Genomic DNA, 16,794 nt, shown 5'->3' with positions numbered 1-16,794 from the left:
GAGAGCTGGACACAAGGCTCCATCCCAGGACACTGAGGTCATGACCTGAGCTGAAGGCAGACACTTAACCAACTGAGCCACCCAGGGGCCCCAACCAGCCTTTTTAAATTTAAATTTTATTTTAACTCTGGTATAGTTAACATAGTGTTGTATTAATTTCAAGTGTACAGTATGGTGATTCAACACTTCCATATATTACTCAGGGCTCATCATGATAAGTGTCCTCTTCATTCCCCTCACCTGTTTCACCTATTCCCCAACCACCTCCCTCTGGTGACCTTCAGTTTTCTCTAGAGTTAAGAGTCTGTCTTTTGGTTTTTCTCCTTTTTTTTTTTTCTTGGTTCATTTGTTTTGTTTCCTAAATTCCATGTATGAGTGAAATCATATGGTTTATTTGTTTTTCCTTGACTAACTTATTTCATTTAGCATTATACTCTCTAGATCCATCCATGTTGTTGCAAATGGCAAGATTTCATTCTTTTTATGGCTGAATAATATTCCATCAAATATATATTTATCACCTCTTCTTTATCCATTCATCAGTCAATGGACCCTTAGGCTGCCTCCATAGTCTGGCTATTGTAAATAATGCTGCAATAAACATAGGGGTGTATGTATTCCTTTAAACTCATGCTCTCATATTCGTTGGGTAAGTACCCAGTAGTGTGATTATTGGATCATATAGTATTTCTACTTTTAATTTTTTGTGGAACCTCCGTACTGTCTTCCACAGTGGCCACACCTGTTTCCACCAACAGTGCATGAGGGTTCCTTTTTCTCTGCATTCTCACCAACACTTTTTCTTTATTGTGTTCTTTATTTTAGCCATCTGACTGGTATGAGGTGGTATCTCACTGTGGTTTGGATTTGCATTTCCCTGATGATGAAGGATGTTGAGCATCTTTTCATGTGTCTGTTGGCTGTCTGGATGTCTTCTTTGGAGAAATGTCTGTTCATGGCTTCTGCCTATTTCTAATTGGACTGTCTCTTGGGTATTGAGTTTTAGAAGTTCTTTATATATGTTGGTTACTAACCCTTTATTGGATGTGTCATTTGCAAATATTTCCTCCTATTCAGTATCTTTTTGTGTTTATTTTGTTGTTATTGTCTTTTTGTTTTATTGATTGTTTCCTTTGCTATGCAGAAGATTTTTTTGATGTAATTCCAAAACTTAATTTTTGCTTTTGTTTCCCTTGCCTCGTGAGGCATATCTAAAAAAAAACAAAAAACAAAAAAAAAAAACATTGTTATGGCCAATGTCAGGGAAGTTACTGCCTGTGTTCTCCTCTAGGACTTTTATGGTTTTAGGTCTCATATGTAGGTCCTTAATCCATTTTGAGTTTATTTTTGTATGTGGTGTAAGAAAGTGGTCCAGTTTTCCCAACACTATTTATTGAAGAGACCATTGCATATTCTTTTTTTCATTGCATGTTCTTGCCTCCTTTGTTGAAGATTAATTGTTGAAGATTAATTAAATAAACCCATAAGTATATGTTTATTTGTGGGTTTCCCATTCTATTCTATTGATTTGTGTGTCTTTTTTCTGTGCCAGTATCATGCTGTTTTGATCACTACAGATTTATAACATATCTTGAAATCTGGAATTGTGATACCTCCAGCTTTGTTTTTCTTTTTCAAGATGCCTTGGCTATTTGGGTCTTTGTGGTTTCATACAAATTTTAAGTTTACTTGTTCTAGTTCTGTGTAAAATGCCATTGATATTTTGATAGGGAATGCATTAAATCTGTAGATTGCTTGGAGGTAGTTTAGACATTTTAATAATATATGTTCTTCTAATCCATGAGCATGTAATATCTTTCCATCTGTTTGTATCATCTTCAATTTCTTTCCTCAATGTTTTAAAATTTTCAGAGTATAGGCTTTTAACCTCTGTGGTTATACCTAGGTATTTTATTATTTTTGGCATAATTACAAATGGAATTATTTTCTTAGTTTTTCTTTCTGCTGCTTCATTATTAATGTATAGAAATATTTCTATACATTGATTTTGTATACTACAATCTTACTGAATTCATTTATCAGCTCTAGCAGATTTTTGGCAAAGTCCTTAAGGTTTTCTATATATAGCATCATGTCATCTGCAAATACAGAAAGTTTTACTTCCTCCTTACCAATTTAGATGCCTTTTATTCCTTTTTCTTGTCTGACTGCTGTGGCTAGGACTTCCAGTACTATGTTGAATAAAAGTGGTGAGAGTAAACCCTGTCTTGTTCCTGACCTTAGGGGAAAAGCCCTCAATTTTTCCCCACTGAGGATGATATTAGCTGTGGGTTTTCATATATGGCCTTTATTATGTTGAGGTATGTTTCTTCTCAATCTACTTTGTTGAGGGCTTTTATCATGAATAGATGTTGTGCTTTGTCAAATGCTTTTTCTGCATCTATTGAAATGATCATGTGGATTTATCCTTTTTCTTATTGATGTGATATGTTACGTTGATTATTTTGTGAATACTGGACCACCCTTGCATCCCAGGAATAAATCACACTTGATTGTTGTGAATGATTTTTTTAATGTATTCTTGGATTCGGTTTGCTAGTATTTTGTTGAGGATTTTTGTATCTATGTTCATCAGAGATATTGGCCTGTCGTTCTCTCTCTCTCTTTTTTTTTTAAAGATTTTATTTATTTATTTGACAGAGAGAAATCACAAGTAGATGGAGAGGCAGGCAGAGAGAGAGAGAGGGAAGCAGGCTTCCTGCTGAGCAGAGAGCCCGATGCGGGACTCGATCCCAGGGCCCTGGGATCATGACCGGAGCCGAAGGCAGTGGCTTAACCCACTGAGCCACCCAGGCGCCCCGGCCTGTCGTTCTCTTGATAATCATCTCTTTTAAACCTAATTTCACCACAAATGTCAGGTTATGTTTTACAGACAAAAACAGAAACACTGACAAGCTGTCAAGATGGGAAAGGAGAGAGTTGCTCCTATGTTCTATTGTTTCCGGTAGAAATTAGTTCTTGGGAATTTTAAATGCAGGATACTAAAAAACCTACCATCCATTGCATTTATAAGTCACAAAATATAGCTAGGATTACACTTTTTAAAATTAAAAGAGTAGGTAAGCAAAAAGAAAAGATTGAAAGTCTCCTGAAATCAAAAAAGCAAAACAAAGTTCTGTCATTCCTTTCCATTCTTAACAAGAATGTGACCAGGTCCACAGTATCTAAAGAATAAGTAACAGTAAGCACCAAAGAAATGACACTTGGCACCTGCTTTGGGACAAGGTAGCCAAGGTCATGGTGGCCCATACTACTACTGACCACAGGTGCACATAAGTTATACATTAAGGGCATCTGTGAGCCATGGCAGTTCCTGGATGTGCTTCACTGAGACCCTGTGTGGAGAACCAATCAGAGGGGAGCTGCAAGGGACACAAGTATTTTCCCAGAAGCATTTATAAACCCTGGTCAAACCAGAGGCTGTTCACTAGGCGTGGGGGACACACACAGCCACTCTCCGGCTACTCCCACCTGGGACTCTTGGGGATGCTGGGAGCACCAGGGAGCTGAGCCAAGACTTCTGGGCTCCCAGAGAGTGTGCAGTGACACAGACACAGCAGGACTCTGGTGCTTCCAGCACTGCAGAGACATGGTGATCCAGGGCCCTGAAAAACAGAGCCAGCCTCATCTTCAAAATATCAGAAGAGAGAAACTAGCAATCTATGTAAAAAATAACTCATTATGCCCACTTTGGACTTACTTCAGAAATTACAGGTTAGTTTACTATTTGAAAATTAACTATACTAACAGAAAAAAGAACATATAATCACTTTGATAGAAAAAAGCACTGACAAAATTCAACAACCATTTATTATTTTTTTTCTTTTAAAAAAGATTTTATTTATTTATTTGACAGACAGAGATCACAAGTAGGCAGAGAGGCAGGCGGGAGTGGGGGAAGCAGGATCCCTGCTGAGCAAAGAGCCTGATGCGGGGCTATCCCAGGACCCTGGGATCATGACCTGAGCCGAAGGCAGAGGCTTAACCCACTGAGCCACCCAGGTGCCCCTCATTTGTTATTTGTTATTTTTTATTTTTTTTTAAATAAAGATTTTATTTATTTATTTGACAGACAGAGATCACAAGTAGGCAGAGAGGCAGGCAGAGAGAGAGAGGAGGAAGCAGGCTCCCTGCTGAGCAGAGAGCCCGATGCAGGACTTAATCCCAGGACCCTGAGAGCATGACCTGAGCCAAAGGCAGAAGCTTTAACCTACTGAGCCACCCAGGTGCCTCTCATTTTGTTATTTTTTAAAAAAGGAAAATTCTTAGGAGCTCCTGGGTGGAAATACACTTCTAAGGGAAAAATCAAGATGTGGACCAACAGCAAGCAGTATGAGAGAGAAAAATGTTCTTACAGTGAATTTATTTTAATATGCTTTAAAATTCAATTATTAACTGAAAATTATGACCAACTTTGCTTTTTGCCTAAATACAGGGGAATGACAACATTATCTCTGTTGTATTTTCAAAAGAACACGTACCAAAGAGCTTCCCTTTTCGTTGTTGTTTCTATTCTGCAACAATGGGCTAAGCCCACATTAACTTTCTGTAACCAAGTCCCTCTTTTTTAAAAAAGATTATTTATTTATTTATTTGACACACACAGAGAGATCACAAGTAGGCAGAGAGGCAAAAAGAGAGGGGGAAAGCAGGCTCCCCGCTGAGGACCAGGACCCCAAGATCATGACCTGAGCTGAAAGCAGAGGCTTAACCCACTGAGCCACCCAGGCACCCAACCAAACCCCTCTTAACAAAGTCTTATGCTTTTGATATGAAAAGCTCACTTACTTACCGCGGTCATCGAGGAGGATATTCTCAGGCTTTAAGTCTCTACAAAGGAAGAGACAACAAAAAGCTCAATTATTCAGAAGGCAACACTGATTCATTCACCCAGCAGAAATAACCACAGATGTCTCTACTATGAGCAGCACCGAGAACAGGGGATAACAAAACCGTCATGCCATCCCTGGGAAGGACGAGGATGCCACAGAGGTTTCATCCCAGCCAACAGCGTGCGCATGACAACTGTGTGCTCCGCCCAGGTCCACGGATCTGAGACAGTTCAGTGATAAAAGGTACAGCCCCGTAGTAAGGAATTAGTCCTTAATGAATTTGATTCAATTTATTTTATCATTCATACACTTTTTAAAATGTCAACAACTGAAAATTTCCCATACCAGGAAGAACTCAGCTTTGGGGGATCAGATGGGCACAGATTCAAATCCTAGCTCTGCTGCTCTTCCGCCATGTGACCTGAACCACTCTAGGCTTCAGTGTCCTCCCCTGTACTGGGGCGTGATCCACACCCACCCACTTCCTGAGCGAGGCAGGGCTGGGGGAGCTCAGCCTTGCAGCAGGAAGCCTGTGATCAATAGCCACAACAGCTCGAAGTTTATTATGAAGGAGGGATACCACAGACTTCAAATAAATACAGGTCACTAGGGGTGTCTGGGTGGCTCAGATGGTTAAGCAGCTGCCTTTGGCTTTAGGTCATGATCTCAGGGTCTGGGATCAAGCTCTGCATTGGGCTCACTGCCCAGCATGGAGTCTATTTCTCTCTCCCCCTCTGCTGCTTCCCCTGTTTATGCTCTCGCTGTCAAATAAATAAAATAAAATAAAAATACAATACAAGTCACTAAAGACTATAATATCTTAAATGTAGTATTCCAAACTGCTTATTTGTTCTACTTCCCTTTGAAAGAAAAAAATTTACATTTCAGAGGATTTATATTTAATTGTGGTTTCAAATGCAGCCCTATCACATCACCCCATCTCCCCTGAGCATTGCCCCTCCCTCTGTGGCCAGATTACTAGAACCTCCTCACAAGAGCAAGAGAAGACGGAAAGCGGCTGGACTCAGGAGAGCTGTGTAAAGAGTCAGAGGCAGGAGCTACCTGAAGTGAGCCCTTCCAGAGGCCACAGCTAGTGTAAAACCTGCTCAGGCCCAAACCCACATCCCCAGGAAAAGATGAGAAGCAAGCCTGGCAGCTGAGGGAAATGTGAACACAGCCTGAGTGGCATCAGAGAAACCCTCCTATAGGGATAGCCATGCCACCGCTGTCACAGTCCCCTTAGCAGAGAGGAGCCATGGCCAAGGGGCAGATGGCTTCTGTGTTTGCACCTTTGAGCCATGCACATGTGCTCCTGCACCATCTGGGTGGGATGGAAAGCATTTTTGCTTTTCCCTTTATTCTTTTCTGTATTAAAAAAAATCCTTATAAATGTTATTAAGAACGAAGTAGCCTTCCTTAACCTGGAACCGCCACAGCCTCCTTGCTTATGTAGGCTGATGCTCAACATTAACACAGCAGCTGCCCCCCAAATTACGTAAATGTCTCCGGGGATGTCCTGCACCTCCCTGCTCCAAGCATGGGTCAGCCGTCCACTGAGCTGTCCCCATGCACTGTGCGTCAGCGGGCTCTGAAAGGAAGTGTGTTGTAACAGCCGCAGCAGGAATGATGTCAGAGATGCATCCAACACCTGCCCTGCACGCCACCACTGTGCCCATGCATGTCACAGGCACCGTCTCCTGTCAGGGCCACAGAATCTCTGGGAAGCAGCTGAAGACAGAGTGCTGGTCTTGAGGACCAGCCAAGTTCAGTGGGTCACATGGAAGCTAAATCACAAGCTGGAACACAGTGCTTGCCCCACCGCAAACGCTGGACGTTGGGTATGTTGGCGTGTATACTGTGGCCACCGCATTAGGCCAATGTATTGTCATTTCTTGCACCTTCCTTCATGGTTTCTCCGGGCTTTTTTTTTTTTTTTTTAAAAGATTTTATTTATTTATTTGACAGAGAGAAACCACAAGTAGTCGGAGAGGCAGGCAGAGAGAGAGAGGGAAGCAGGCTCCCTGCTGAGCAGAGAGCCCGATGCGGGACTCGATCCCAGGACCCTGAGATCATGACCTGAGCCGAAGGCAGCGGCTTAACCCACTGAGCCACCCAGGCGCCCCTCTCCGGGCTTTTAATTAACTTAACAGCTCTCTTTGCACATCTCCAAGCTTGGGCGTGGACCTTGTGTGGAGGACACTGGATAATGCCTCGTCGCTGGTCAGCCACTCAGCCTCCAGGACGTGGCTTCTTCAACTGTCCAGGGAAGGGCTTTCCTAGTGATCTTGTCAGTTCCTTTTGGATTGCTAAGTGATGATCTAATCATGGTCTTATGCCAGGAACACAAACGAAGGCCAGCATACTCAGACGGGTCCGACTAATGCTAAGATGAAAGGAAGTGAGATTGTCTTCTTATATCGTACAACCTTCCGCCCCACAGCCTGCTGACTTGGGTACAACTTGTGTATCATTTGTTGTACTCTCAAGCCATTTATAGCTGATCTTATACCTTCATGCTCTGGGGCACCAGAAACTCATTTTGCTGGTTGCATGCCCATCCTCTTCTTGTTTAACGAAAAAAAAAAAAAGCACTTGCCTTTGGATACCATTTCCCAGCCTGTTACTGAGGCATGAATGACCATGAGAAGCTGATTTCTGGAGCCCGAGGCTTGAACCTCTGTCTGGTCTACAGTTTATCTGCATGGCTTTCCTCCCTTGTCCCAGCACACACCTGCATCCCAGTACCTTGCCTTCTCCTGGTGACCCTCTGTCTCCCACTATCCTCTCCCTCCCTTCTGGATCCTGCCAGTTAACCAGCCTCTCCTGGGGAGTGAGGCTGTGCATGCACAGCCTGCTGGGCACATTATGGGAGTCAGGGGAAGAGAACAGCCAGGGCCAGCCCAGCCACAGGTCAGGGTTTCCTAAATCCTGGCATAGCCAGAACTTCAGTGCATCCTCAATAGACCATGGTCTTGAGAAACAGCTCCAATCCGATCAGAAGGCATCCGGAGCAATGTTCTTGATCAGGAAGGGGCAGAGTAAGGGAACCAAAGCAAAAAGAACTTTGGCTCACTCCCTAGTGTTCCCTTAAACATTCCTCAAGATAGTATGACTCACTAACCTTGGGGCAAGAATCTAAGGTCTGTCCTCATCACTTGTCATCCCACCATGCTCCCCACTGCAGAAAAGCTGACCTCCCTATGAGTCTCCAGGGAATGGGTCTCCTAGTTACTATTGCTTTTAGAGACAGGTACTATGAGGCAGAAATTTCCAATCTGGAAGAATGTGGGTCATAGACAGATGAACATTTCTTTTAAACACTAAGACCTGCCATTCTTACTTTAAATTAACTTCCATGTTTCCAAAAATGATGGAAACAAGAGATTATCCTTTGAGCACTTACTGTAAATGGTAAGCATACCTCCATCTCTGTGTTCGTTTGCATGCCCCTTCTAGTCTCTAGTTTATAAGTTTCCTGAGAACAAGGATTTCAAGATCCAATTTGTTCCCCACCATGAGCGTGTTGCACGCAACTAAGAAGTGTGCATACATCTGGGATCCAATATTTATTTCTGGAATGTCCAAACGATCCCTCCTGCTACTGAAAAATCTAATGTGATAGCAATAATGTGTACAGTCTAATGGCTGCTATGGGCCAATTCACTACTGAAAAAGTATAGGTACAAAATGTTTCTTTCCCACCGCTATTCTGCGCTGCCTTCTCCTTACGGTGGATGATATCATCTACTTTTCATTCCACAATTCGTTCACTAGAAAAAGAGATCCAATGCATAGCTAAACACCCATTTCCCTTAATAATTTCCAACTACAGCCTTCCAGACAGATAGAAATGTCATCCTGTTGAATTAAGAAAGAGCTCTTGAGAAATGTAACAACATAATAAAACTGCCAAGTCAAGATTCAGGTTCTCTCTCCTGTTATGGAAAAGAGTGAGGGGCCCAAGCACAGAACACAAGACCTGGATCACTATCCATCACTCACGAGGAAGGTGACCAGAGATGATCTATCTATAAATAGATAGGATTCCTCAAAAGACTGTGAGGTTGCTGTGATGAAAATGTGTGCCATATGCAGCAGCATTTTTGTTATTTATACAATAGAGGAAGGTTTTATTCAAATACGGAGCTACATGGAAACAAAGTAAAAGGGCACATACCACAAGTTTAATTTGTTCACCATCATAAAATAAATCTCTAGGGGCCAGCTGAGTGGCTCAGCCCTTAAGTGGCTGCCTTCTGCTCAGGTCATGATCCTGGGGTCCTGGGATCAAGCCCCACATCAGGTTCCCTGCTCAGTGGGAAGCCTACTTCTCCCTCTCCCACTCCCACTGCTTGTGTTCCCTCCCTCGCTGTCTCTGTCAAATAAATAAATAAAATGTTTTTTAAAAATAAAATAAAACTCTAGAAATCATCCTGATTGAACAAGTACTTTTAGTGTTGTGAAAACTAATAAAAGGGAACTTCGTTTAGAATGGAGTCTGGAGGCAGGCAGGGGAACTCCCGCCCTACGCTGCTGGTCAACCCGGGACCCAACCGGAAGACATGCACCTTACACCTGTTATTACCTTAGCTTACCTACCACTTTACTATTCCAGCAGGACGAAAGAGGGTTTCCTTCTCCCCCAGCAACAGCCCAGCCAATGGGAGACCGCCACAGCTCAGCCAATGAATGACTGCCACACAGCCAGCCAATGAGACACTGCCATAGCCCAGCCAATGAGAGGTCATCACAGCTCAGTCAGTGAGACTGCCATAGACCAGCCAATGAGAGGCCACCACACTTCCAGCTCTCAATTTACCCCAATGGACTTTCTGTTTATAACAGCCCACCCCCCCTTCCTCTATAAAAGAGCCCCCCCTCCTTCGTTTTGCAGACTCTCTTGTGGTTTTGCTAAATTTGATTTTTCCACAATGCACTTCTCTGCTATTCCTGAATAAACCTATTTTTGCTGGGGAAATAAGGGCAGTTTTACTTTAAAGTTAACAGTTGTGAGCATTTGACAACTGCTCTCTCAGCTCGTGTGGGCGTCAGTACAGGGTAGATTCAGGACCTCTATTGTCTCCAGGAACACACTGCAGAAAACCGGGGCCATAATACATTACTCCAAACACATCCTCTCCTGAAGCAACAGATTGCATCCTTCCTCCCCTAAGTAAGCAAGAGGCAAGGAACTTCTGTTGTAAATAATTTTCTATCTTAAGAGAAGAAAGCTCTTCCCAGAAGATGGTCTAACCCTTCGGAAGCATCCATACCAGCTCCCTGCATAATGCCCCTCCTTCATAACAAAGAGTTGTTTCTTGATCCTGTTGGCTCACTCCTGACCCACATGAGTAGAGTGTAGAGTGTCCAGATCCACTGGGAGCTGCTGATAGATGCCATGATTGTCAAGGACAATGTCAGCTAACTCCCAGCCAGAACAGTGAGGGTGCATGGAGGGCCACTTTCCGGACAAGTGCATTATCTTTCAGCATTTTTTTAAAAACCACAGTAGCCTGGATTCCACAATCACTGTAGTGTTAGCCCTGGCGGTTTTCCTTTTTTTGTAATGCCAGTGTTTGACTCCAGCTCTGGTGCCTGAGGTATCCACTTCAAAGATGTCTCTCTCAATAAACACATTGCTGGCTGCCTGGCTGGAAAAACCAGACCACCCCCATCCCAGGCTCCTCTGTTTTAGAGATCTTGGTTTATTTAAATAACTGACCATTTGGGTGGCTTGGTGTTTTTTTTTTTCTTTTCTCTTCTAATGTTTTAAGTTCCCATTCTTATGTTTTAAAATCACCGATAAAGAGTGAGACTATGAGCCTCTAGGCCCCCACGTTCGCCCCCAATAACTGCAAAACCCTAGGCCCACATACATGCTCATGTGTTCCCTCTCCCCAACCCCTGCACGTCCAGACATCTCTGTGTGGTCCCAGGTACTGCACGGAATTGCCAGAACTTAGAAGAAATAGCCTTTTTTCTCTTTCAAAGTTTCTTGATGGCTACTGCTGCATCTTGTAGATATATAATAAGGATCACAAGGGCTGGTCCAGACATAAGACTGGTTGTTGATGGGTTGAAACCAGCATAGAACACTGGATTTATTGCTAAGAGTACACAGTAAAGCTTTCACTGCAGAGAAATGTCTTGTGAAGATTCTGGATCACAAATCAAGACAAAGCAAAACTGATCCAATGATTAAGGTAGGTATCAAAATTCAGCTCTCAATCTGAGAATCAGCTTTGTAACCCAAAGAATCTACATTTTAAAAAGCATAAAATAAAATCAAACCCAAGTGAGAGAAAAATAACTGAAGACCTTATTATCCACTAAGTATCTGAACTTGGCATCAGCTAAAAATTACAACCTCCATGTTCTAAAATATAAAAGAATTACAATATTAAGCCTGACCCTCTAGTCTGCAAACTTGAGATTTTGACTCTGACAGTGACACAGAGGACACTTGGTGGGAGGGAAGGGACAGATCTGACCTCAGTGACATCATTCTCAAATAGTCTTTTATCTGTATTCATTGTATATAAATGTACACAGCATTCATCAGGCTGGTTTTTAATTACTGCTTTTTCTAGTTGCTTTAGAAGACTCAGGAGGGTGCACTGATTCAAGCTTTTGTATGTCTACCCAAAATTTCCCTCTCATGAAGTACCAAGAGAAGCAGCAGGATTCTAGCTGGGAAAGAAAAATAAACAAACATGAATCTATTGTCTTTATTCACAGGTAACATGATTCTACATGTAAAAAATTTTAAGGAATTCACAACAAAACTTCTAAAGCTAATAAAAGTGTTGAGAGAGGACGCAAGACCAATATGCAGAAATGAGACATATTTCTACACACTAGCACAATATAGTCCAAAAATAAAATTAAGAAAACAACTATAGGGGCATCTGGGTGGCTCAGTTGGTTAAGCATCTGACTCTTGATTTTGGCTCAGGTCATGATCTCAGGGTCGTGGGACTGAGCCCCACATCAGGCTCCACACACTAAGTGTAAACCCTGCTTAAGATTCTCTTTCTCCTCCTCCCTCCGTCCCCACCTGCTCATGCTCTCTTTATAAAAAAAATAAAAATAAACAAAATAAATAAAAAGGAAACAACAGTACTTGAAATAGCATCAAAAACAATAAATTCAAAATGAAGCTTAACAGCAAAAAAAAAAAAAAAAAGAAAGAAAGGATAAGATATATATACTGAAAAGTACAAAATATTACTGAGAGAAATTTAAGCATATCTAAGTAACTGGAAAGACATCCTGTGTTCAAAGGTCAGAAGATCTCATCTTAACATTCATATGGAAATGCAAAGGACCCAGAATAGGCAAATCAATCTCAAAAAAGAACAAAGTTAGAAGCCTCATGCTTCCCAATTTCGAAACTCACCACAAAGCTATAGTAATCAAGACAGTACGGTACTGTCAGCAGGACAGACATACAGACCAGTGGAATAGAATTGGGAGTCCAGAAATAAACCTGCCCTCTTAACAGTCAATCAGTTTTAGACAAAAGTGCCAAGGAATTTCAATGGGGAAATGACAGTATTTTCAATAAATGGTACTGGGATGGAGACTCTTCAGCCACCTACACTGTACTAAAAATTGAACGTGGGTCCTAAACTTAAAGATAAGACTTAAAACCATAAAATCCTTAGAAGAAAACACAGGACAAAATCCTCAAGTTGCTGGTTATACAATGATTTCTTAGAGAAACTACCAAAAGCATAATCAACAACAACAAAACCCTGATCGATTGAACCTCACTAAAATTAAAAACTTTTGCAATTCAAAAGACACATTAAGAACATGGAAAGACAAGCCACAGACTGGAAGAAAGCACTTGCAAATTTTACATCTGGTAAAGGACATGTGTCCAGAATATACAAAAATGTTTGCCATTTAATCCTGATAAGACAAAATAATCCAAACTGAAAGTGGATACAGTATTGGAATAAACATTTAACCACGAATATGTAAAGATGGCCAATAAGTAATTGAAAAGATGTTCTATATCATCAGTCATCAGGGAAATGCAAATCAAAACTACCAAGAAGCAAAACAAAACAACACAAAACCCACCATGAGCCGTCACTTCACGGCCACTGGGGTGGGCTAGCATTAAACGGGGAGATACTAACAAGTGTTGGAGACGATGTGAGGGGTTGGAGCCCTGGAAGGAATGTAAAATGGTGCAGCCTCTTTGGCAGAGAGCTTGAAACGGTCTTAAAAAGGTAAACATGAATTTTCCATGCTCTTGAGAAACTCCACTTGTCGGTATCTACCCAAGAGAACAGAAAACATACGTCCAAACGAAACTTCATACACCAATGTTCACAGCAGCATTCTCTATAACAGCCAAAAAGTGGAACCACTCTGAAATACCCATCGACTGGCAAAAGGGCAATGGGATTATTCCAACATAAAAAAGAATCAGGTACTGATAAATGCTAACACATGCATGAACCAGAGAAACATCCTGGTAGTGGACAAAAGCCAGAACCAAAAGGCCACATGCTGATTCTACTTGTATGGGATGTGCAGAAAGGTCGATGTACAGAGACAGAGAAATGATGCCCCTCTTCCCCAGTGTGAGCTCTTCAAAGATGAATGTGCCCAAGACAACATGGTCATGGTTAGGAGGGAGCCTGGAGGCTGACCCTTCTGGAACATGACAGGCGATGACACTGAGAAACAGCCAACACAGGCATCTCTGGCCCCTCACTCATTTATTGTCGGTTTTAGGTGTTTTTGTATTCTTTCTGTAATTGCTAGAAAATGCAATGAAATTGAGAATTTTATTTCCCCTTAAAATTGTGAAAGGATTCTCCCACACCAGTTAATGAACACACCCACCACCTCACATTTTTTGGTGTGAGAACCTTTAAGTCTCAGTCCCTTAGCAAATTTCAATTCTTCAGTATAGTGTTACCAACTCTGTTTTCATATTTTACATTATATCTATAGCTACTCATCTTATAGCTGAAAGTTTGTGCCATTTTGCCAACCTCTTCCTATCCCCCACCCCCCAGCCCTTAGTGATTTTTCTGTTTCCACGAGTTTGACTTTTTTTTTTTTAAAGACTCTACATACCAGTTGGGGTGCCTGGGTGGCTCAGTGGGTTAAGCCTCTGCCTTCAGCTCAGGTCATGATCTCAGGGTCCTGGGATCGAGCCCCGCATTGGGCTCTCTGCTCGATGGAGAGCCTGCTTCCTCCTCTCTCTCTGCCCGTCTCTCTGCCTACCTGTGATCTCTCTCTGTCAAATAAATAAATAAAATCTTAAAAAAAAAAAAAGACTCTACATACCAGTGAAACCATGCAGTATTTGTCTGTGTCTAGCTTATGTTACGTAGCATGAAGCTCTGCAGGTCCATTGGGTTGTCACCCGTAACAGGACCTCCTTCATTCACATGGCCAAATAATAACTCCATTGAGGATGCATGTACCACATTTTCTTTACCCACCCACCCACACACCGATGGACATGTAGGTTGTTTCCAGATGCTGGCTATTCTGAATAATGCTGCAGTGAACACGGAAATGCAGACCTCTCTTTGACATACTGTGGATATATCCTTTAGAATACACTTACAAGTGGAGTTGCTAGGTAATATGGCATTTATTTTTAATTTTGGGGGGAACCTCCTTACTGTTTTTTAAACCATTTAAAAAAGCCAAGTCTTTAAAATTTTCGTAGCCTTTTGCCTTATTCCCCTGCATACAGACTACATTATTAGGTAAAATAATTCTTATAATTTAAAAGACACTTCACTACCCAAACAATGGCAAGCAAAATATGCCATCTCCAGAGAGAATGAGGAACAGGGAGAAGGTTGGTCTCCACAGCCAGCCGCTGCTGGGCCAGACTTCCCTGATGCTGCAGGCCAGTCTTGGGAAAAGCTTTTACGTGAAAAGAAACTGTAGCTGGCCCTTGAACAACATGGGTGTGGACGGGTTAGGTCCCCCTACGTGTGGGTTTTCTTACAGTCCCAGTGCTGTGATACATGCTCTCTTCCTTACAATTTTCTAACTAACATTTCCTTCTCACTAGCTTGCTTTATGGTAAGAGCATAGGGCAGAGTCCACAGAACACACAGAATAATGTGATCAGCTGCATGTCATCAGTGAGCTTTCCAGGCAACAGCAGACTATGAGTAGCAAAATTTTGGAGGCGTCAAAAGTTACATGTGGATTTTCGACTGGGTTGATGCTCTAATCTCCATCTGTTCAAGGATCAACCACACTGTCCATAGACTCAAGTGCTATTTAATAAGGAATTAGTCATTCCCGCATGTTAATATTCAAATGGTGTTAGGGCACTCACGGGGTCTGTCCCTAACGAAAAGCATTTCAGTTGATCTGATTTTACAGAAACTATGTTCCTCAGTTAATTTTTTAAAAGATTTTTATTTATTCACTTATTTTACACATGGGGGGCGGTGAAGCAGGGGGAGTAGGAGAAGGAGAAGCAGGCTTTCTGATGAGCAGGGAGCCCACTGTGGGGCTCAAACCCAGGATCCTGGGATCATGACCTGAGCCGAAGGCAGACGCCTAACGACTGAGCCTCCCGGAGCCTCCTTCCTCGGTTAATTTTTAAAGGACATTTAAAACCCCAAAGGCAAGAGTCCCCTTCCAACTTTCGCATAATGAACGGGCAAAATGTCATGAAAAGATGCTGGAAGGGAAAGTACCCAGCTGGATTGGAAATGCATGCCCACACCTGTGTCTTTATGTATTGTTTGTTTGAATCAAACAGCTCACTTCTTAGATATATGGTTGCACACTGAAAACTATGATCTCTCAAGGCTCTCTCTATATGCACACTTGATTTCTTTCCCTCACTTTTTCTCACCGAACAATTTACACAAAGCCATGTTACAAGTAGATGTATCTAAAGGTATGACACAAACTACTATACCCCAAAACCACACACCTGGGCCACTCAACACGGTCAGATGCCACCTCCCTGCTGTTCACCTGCCCTCCTGGAAGGGCTGTGCCCACACCGCCCTGAGCCTAGCACTCCTCTGTGGTTCGTCGTAATGTTGTTTCAGGCATTTTATCTGAACAAACAGCAGAGGATGACAGACAAAAAAAAGATGAAATGCTCCAGGAAAATCGTATCTGGAAAAAAAGGGGAGGGCCTCTAGGATGCTACGGCATTTTAGCAACTATTTTAACATGTTCTCCAAATAAAGAACAGATGTGAAGGGCACACCGTAGGGCCTGGTGGGCAGCAGAAAGCCAACAAGTTTGCTTCTTCCTTCCTCCTTTTTTTTAAAAAAATCTTTAAATTTATTTATTTGACAGACAGAGGTCACATGTAGGCAGAGAGAAAAGAAGGGAAGCAGGTTCCCCGCCGAGCAGAGAGCCCGATGCAGGGCTTGATCCCAGGAAGCCAGAATGATGACCTGAGCCGAAGGCAAAGGCTTTAACCCACCTCAGAGCCACCCAGGCGCCCCATCCTCCTGTCTTTATGATCACTCTGGTTTAGGTGGACTCCTCTACTCACTTTCTCCAGTAGGCACTCGCGGCGTACATCTCCCCCAAAAGAATGATCCCTTTACCCTCTGCTCTGATCTTAGCCATCTAGCCAAGCTGCCAGGTGAGTCCCAGGTCCTCCCGAAAGCCTTCCCTGATCAGGCCTGGGTCCAGTTTAAATCATTTATACTAGAAAGAATTCTGCAAGCCTGTGAGGCCTGGCACACCTGGAGCAGCTCCCACAGACGAGGGTAAGAGGCTCCTGGGCTCTCCTTCTGACTAGGAACATGCTGTACCCTACAGGTGGCTCAAAGCCAAGCCTCCGTGCCTCCTCTCTGACCTCAGAGTGCTGAGATGATAGAGGATTCTTATTTGTACCATCCGTCTGCAAAAAGAAAGGTCATCTTTCTGGTACCTGGTCTGATAAAGGTTGTCAAGAGGCAACTTCTGA

At 42.6% G+C, this 16,794-nt stretch overlaps 1 protein-coding gene across 2 annotated transcripts in view; it reads right to left on the bottom strand.

Moving 5' to 3' along the window:
* The window catches only part of GRK4 (G protein-coupled receptor kinase 4), a 102,432-nt gene that overhangs the window by 14,747 nt on the left and 70,891 nt on the right, over positions 1-16,794 (bottom strand). For both annotated transcript variants that reach the window (XM_059379932.1, XM_059379939.1), the window contains one exon: positions 4,814-4,851. In XM_059379932.1, the coding sequence (XP_059235915.1) occupies positions 4,814-4,851 (38 nt within the window). The remainder of the gene's footprint in view (positions 1-4,813; positions 4,852-16,794) is intronic.

The sequence above is a fragment of the Mustela nigripes genome, chromosome 1, assembly GCF_022355385.1.
Source record: "Mustela nigripes isolate SB6536 chromosome 1, MUSNIG.SB6536, whole genome shotgun sequence".
NCBI classification, from domain to species: domain Eukaryota; kingdom Metazoa; phylum Chordata; class Mammalia; order Carnivora; family Mustelidae; genus Mustela; species Mustela nigripes.
The sequence above is the reverse complement of the archived record's forward strand: the minus strand, read 5'-3'. Positions and strand labels throughout refer to the sequence as shown.